Below are 5322 nucleotides of genomic sequence, written 5' to 3'. Positions count from 1 at the left end.
GAGGCTGAGGCAGGAGAATTGCCTGAACCCAGGAGGCAGAGGTTGCGGTGAGCCGAGATCGCGCCATTGCACTCCAGCCTGGGTAACAAGAGCGAAACTCCGTCTCAAAAAAAAAAATAAAAAATAAAAAATAAATTAAAAAAAAAAAAAACAGACAGACCTAAAAGCATTATTCCATCCCTAGTAGTACTTTCACTGCTTGGAGTTTTAGAAGATATGTTCATTTAGCGTTCTTTGATGTACGGGGGCTGTCCTGGGCATTGTAGGATATTTAGCAGCATTCTTGGTTTCTACCACTAGATGCCAGTAACCTCCCTCCCCTCTTACCTCCCCTCCCCAGTTGGGACAAGGTCTCCAGACGTTTTGAAATATCCCAAGGGTAAAACTGTTCCTGGTTGAGAATCATTGTGATCATATTTTAATTAATTAATTAATTAATTAATTAATTATTTAGAGAGTTTTGCTCTTGTTTCCCAGGCTGGAGTGCAATGGCATGATCTTGGCTCACCGCAACCTCTGCCTCCTGGGTTCAAGTGATTCTCCTGCCTCAGCCTCCCGAGTAGCTGGGGTTACAGGTATATGCCACCAGGCCCAGTGGATTTTTTGTTTTTTTAGTAGAGACGGGGTTTCTCCATGTTGGTCAGGCTGGTCTTGAACTCCTAACCTCAAGTGATCTGACTGCTTCAGCCTCCCAAAGTCCTGAGATTATAGGAGGGAGCCACCCCAGCCAACGTGATCATATTTTTAAAGAACTAAAGTTTATTTAATTCTAGAGATAATACTACTACGCCAAACTTGCCTATTTTTTATGTGATGAATTTGTCTTATATGTCATTGAATATTTGAACTTGAGAAATAGAAACCACAATGAAGTCTGATTCTCAGATAACTGGGATTTTGAGTGGCATTTCCAAATAACTTATCAATTGCAGAACAAATAAAGTTCTGTATTTTTATGTTACGGAAAATCATAAACAGCTAATAAAAATATGAAATCTAAGCTTGTGGCTGGGCGCAGTGGCTCATGCTTGTAATTCTAGCACTTTGGAAGGCCGAGGCAGGCAGATCACTTGAGGTCAGTAATTGGAGGCCAGCTTGGCCAACATGGTGAAATCCTGTCTCTACTAAAAATACAAAAATTAGCTGGGTGTAGTGGTGCACAGCTGTAATCCCAGCTCCTCAGGAGGCTGAGGCACGAGAATCGCTTGAACCTGGGAGGTGGAGGTTGCAGTGAGCCAAGACTGTGCCACTGCACTCCAGCATGGGGGTCAAGAGTGAAACTCCTTCTCAAAAAAAAAAAAAAGGAACCTAAGCTCTTAGGGATTTCACTTGAGTTAATCAGATGGTATGCTTGTATCTGCCCACAAAATATTTCCATTCTTTTCAAATAAAACACTATTTTTTACTTTACCCTTTAAGATCATATGCTTTTAGATTCTTTCAAAATGAAAAGATCCAGGCTACATCAGGCACTAAACTACTACAAGTCCTGAGACTTGTGATAAATTTTAGGAAAATGTCACTTACCTTCATTTCTTTACCCTCACCTAACCTAAGCTTCCAACCTATCATTTGTTGGAAGTTACCCATATAGTAACAGCAAACACACATATACTCCTTATTATATGCCAGGCAACATTGTAAGCTCTTTTACATATACTTAAAATTTTTGAATGTTTTGGCTTAATTTCAGACAGAAAAGTTGCAGGAATAGTACAAAGAGCTCCTGGATACTTTTCACCCAGATTCATCAATTGTTACCATTTTACTACATTTGCTACCCCTACATGTCCTATAGCTCACTCTCATGCACTCTGTCTGTCTGTCTGTCTGTCCATCCATCCATCCATCCATCTCACTGGGGTCTTGTTCTTTATTCAACAGGATATATTTATTTGTCTTCATTTTTTGTTTTGATATTCAAATGGTCCCAGATTTGGCCAATGAGGGGCTCTTCAAACAGGCTTTTGTGACCTATGCCATGGCACAAAGTGATGTTCCAGGCTCATCTTGTATTTTTTCTTCTCCCGTCTAGGAACCAAGCATTTCTTTGAGGAATCTTTTTTTTTTTTTTTTGTCAAAGGAATACTGAACTAGAGTCATGGTTATTTTTAAGGGAGAAGGGATTTAGAAGCCAAGATCTGGATGTTATGTGTTCTCATTGTTACTGGGCCCTATGAATGGAGAGAACTGAGAAATAAATGTATTTGTACACTTTTATACCTATATATATATGTGCAGACACATATACATGTATACACATACATTAACATTTTGTCTTCTTTACAACCCTATTAAGTAATTACTTTTATTCTTCTCATGTTCTCAGTTTTGAGTCTTAGAAGAAGTTAAATAACTTGGCAAAGGTCTCCTGGTTAAGTGGTAAGGCTGAGATTGGAAGATGGGCAGTCTAGCTCCAGGCCTCCCTGTTAGCGTAAATATTTGAAGATAAAATGGTTGAGAAGGAAGTTTATCCTATATGACCTAAGATTCCTATTGAGTTCTTTAGCTTAACATCTTATTCTGTGGTCTACCTGGAGAGAAGAGGGGGTTGAGAGTGTACTGCTGGCCTGGATATCAAATCTAAGTAACAGACTTCACACAGAATTGCTTTTCCCTTTGTAAGCTTAAAGGTTTGCAACTGCATCAGACTTGCCGTGCCTGGCTCTATTACCTAAGGATGAGTTTAGTCCTATAAGGATTTTTAGTCTATTTTCAGGAAATAGGCTTCTGGTGGGTTGGCCTTGCAATCCACTATATGTGCTCATTGTTCACCTCAGGCTAAGCTAAGGCTCCACCTCATGCTGCTTACTCAAACTTCAATCTACTCTTGCAAAGCAAGGGAATTGCTATATTATTTTAAGTAGAAGATAAACAGGATCATGGATTTTTAGATAAGGCCAAGGAAAATGTATTACTTTAAAATTAATTAAATACTTCACAGTAAAATATTGGGGCATTTTAAATACCATCTGTACAGAAAACACTTGCCTTGCTCAAGACTATATTGATCTAATACCAGTGTGAATTTATCTTTGGAAGATTTTGTAATAGCAGAAAGAAGTAGCTGAACAAACAAGACATAATTTTTTATATTTTTAGTAGAGATGGGGTTTCACCATGTTGGCCAGGCTGGTCTCAAAGTCCTGACCTCAAGTGATCTGCTGGCCTCATCTTCCCAAGGTGCTAGGATTACAGGTGTGAGCCACCGCCCCTGGCCTGAGACATATTTTCTTTTTCTTTTCTTTTTTTTTTGAGATGAAGTTTTGCTCTTGTTGCCCAGGCTAGAGTGCAATGGCGAGATCTCAGCTCACCACAACCTCTGCCTCCCAGATTCAAGCAATTTTCCTGCCTTAGCCTCCCAAATAGCTGGAATTACAGGCATGTACCACCACTCCCAGCTAATTTTGTATTTTTAGTAGAGACAGGGTTTCTCCATGTTGGTCGGACTGGTCTCGAACTCCTACCTCAGGTGATCTGCCCGCCTTGGCCTCCCAAAGTGCTGGGATTACAGGCGTGAGCCACCGCACCTGGCCTGAGACATATATTCTTAACTTTGGGAATGATATAGTGAAAATGAAAAAATTCACGTGGCCAGGCATGGTAGCTCTTGCCTATAATCATAGCACTTTGGAAGGCTGAGGCAGGAGGATCCTTTGAGACCAGTGTTAGAGACCAGCCTGAGCAACAGAGTGAGACCCTGTCTCTGCAAAAAAATAAAAATAAAAAAATTAGCTGGGCATGATGGCATGAGTCTGTAGCCCCAGCTACTTGGGAGGCTGAGGTGGGATGACTGCCTGAGCCCATAGTGCAGTGAGCTATGATCAGGCTGTCTTGCTGGACCCCTATTAACTCCAGTAGGGATGACACCAGATTCAAGAGGCTGAAGAAGAGACCTAGAGCCAGCAAAGGAGACATAGGGTTTAACCAGGGGGAACTTTCATATAGAGACAGTGCAGTGGCACTTGGCTGCTCAGGAGAATTGCGACTGCTTGTAAAAAGCATGCAGTTTACATAACACCTTCGCTTAGCACCCTGCACCCCAGCAACCTCCACATTGCAACCCTAGTTTCCTAGGTTGTTATTGCTGCCAGGTGCATCTGCCATACAGGGTCATTCTCAGGCTATGCTTCAGTTAAGCTGTTGCTGTCAGGTGTGTCAGGTGTATACACACCACTAGGCTCCAGCTTGGGCAACAAAACAAGCTGGTCTCAAAAAAAATTTTTTTTAATAATAATTTTTAAAAAGATGCTCCAATTCATTGGTAATTGAGGACATTAAAACCACATGAGATACCATTAGATTGGCAAAAGTTAAGAATCCTGAGAATGCCAAGCATTGTCATTGAATTGGTGAATCAAAAAGAATGTTCTAGTAAAAGGGATGTTGGTGTATCCACTTTGGGGAGCAATTTGGCAACTGATATTGACGTGCATGCCTAGGACCCAGCAATTCTACTCCTAGGTACATTTTCGTTCGTTCTTTCTTTTTTGTGTGTGATGGAGTCATGCTCTGTCACCAGGATGGAGTGAGGATGGAGTGCGGTGGCGAGATCTTGGCTCACTGCAACCTCTGGCTCCCTTGTTTAAGCAATTCTCCTGCCTCAGCCTTCCAAGTAGCTGGGACTACAGACACGTGCCACCATGCCCAGCTAATTTTTGTATTTTTAATAGAGACGGGATTTCACCATGTTGGCCAGGATGGTCTTTATTTCTTGACCTTGTGATCCGCCTGCCTTGGCCCACCAAAGTGCTGGGATTACAGGCGTGAGCCACCGTGCATGGCCAAAAGAGATTAATTATAAGGAATTGGCTCACGAGTACAGATGTTGACAAGTTCCAGGATTTTCAAGGTGAATCCAACAGGTCCAAAATCCAGGAAGAGCTAATGTTTCAGTTTGGGTCTGAAGGCAGGAAAAAAAAAATCAACTCAAAGTCAATCAGGCAGGAGACATTTTCTCTTACTCATGGAGGAAAATTGGCTTTTTTTTTTTCCTAAGCCTTCAACTGATTAGATTAGGGCCATCCACATTAGGGAGACCAATCTACTCTCTACCAATTTGAATGTTAATCTCATCCAACAATGCCCTCACAGACATACCTAGAATAATGTTTGACCATACATCTGGGCAATCTGTGGCCCAGTTAAGTTTACACATAAAATTAGCTATCACAGAAAGGAAATATATAAAAATGTTAAGATACACTTTATTAGATAATAACTTCCTTTAGAGTTGGCTTTATATTCTATTTCAAATACTATATTGTACTTCCTTAAATAATTACTGCTTTTTTTTTTTTTTTTTTTTTTTTTTTTGAGACG

The 5322-nt window shown here is 40.8% G+C and overlaps 1 protein-coding gene across 1 annotated transcript in view; it reads right to left on the bottom strand.

The window, feature by feature from the left end:
* Positions 1-4798: 4798 nt before the first annotated feature.
* YIPF4 (Yip1 domain family member 4) overlaps positions 4799-5322 on the bottom strand; it is a 39480-nt gene continuing 38956 nt past the window's right edge. Inside the window, exon 6 of the mRNA XM_017534846.2 lies at positions 4799-4903. Within this exon, the coding sequence (XP_017390335.1) occupies positions 4814-4903 (90 nt within the window). The 3' untranslated portion in view covers positions 4799-4813. The remainder of the gene's footprint in view (positions 4904-5322) is intronic.

The sequence above is a fragment of the Cebus imitator genome, unplaced genomic scaffold (assembly GCF_001604975.1).
Source record: "Cebus imitator isolate Cc_AM_T3 unplaced genomic scaffold, Cebus_imitator-1.0 Scaffold88, whole genome shotgun sequence".
In the NCBI taxonomy this organism is placed as follows: Eukaryota; Metazoa; Chordata; class Mammalia; order Primates; family Cebidae; genus Cebus; species Cebus imitator.
The sequence above is the reverse complement of the archived record's forward strand: the minus strand, read 5'-3'. Positions and strand labels throughout refer to the sequence as shown.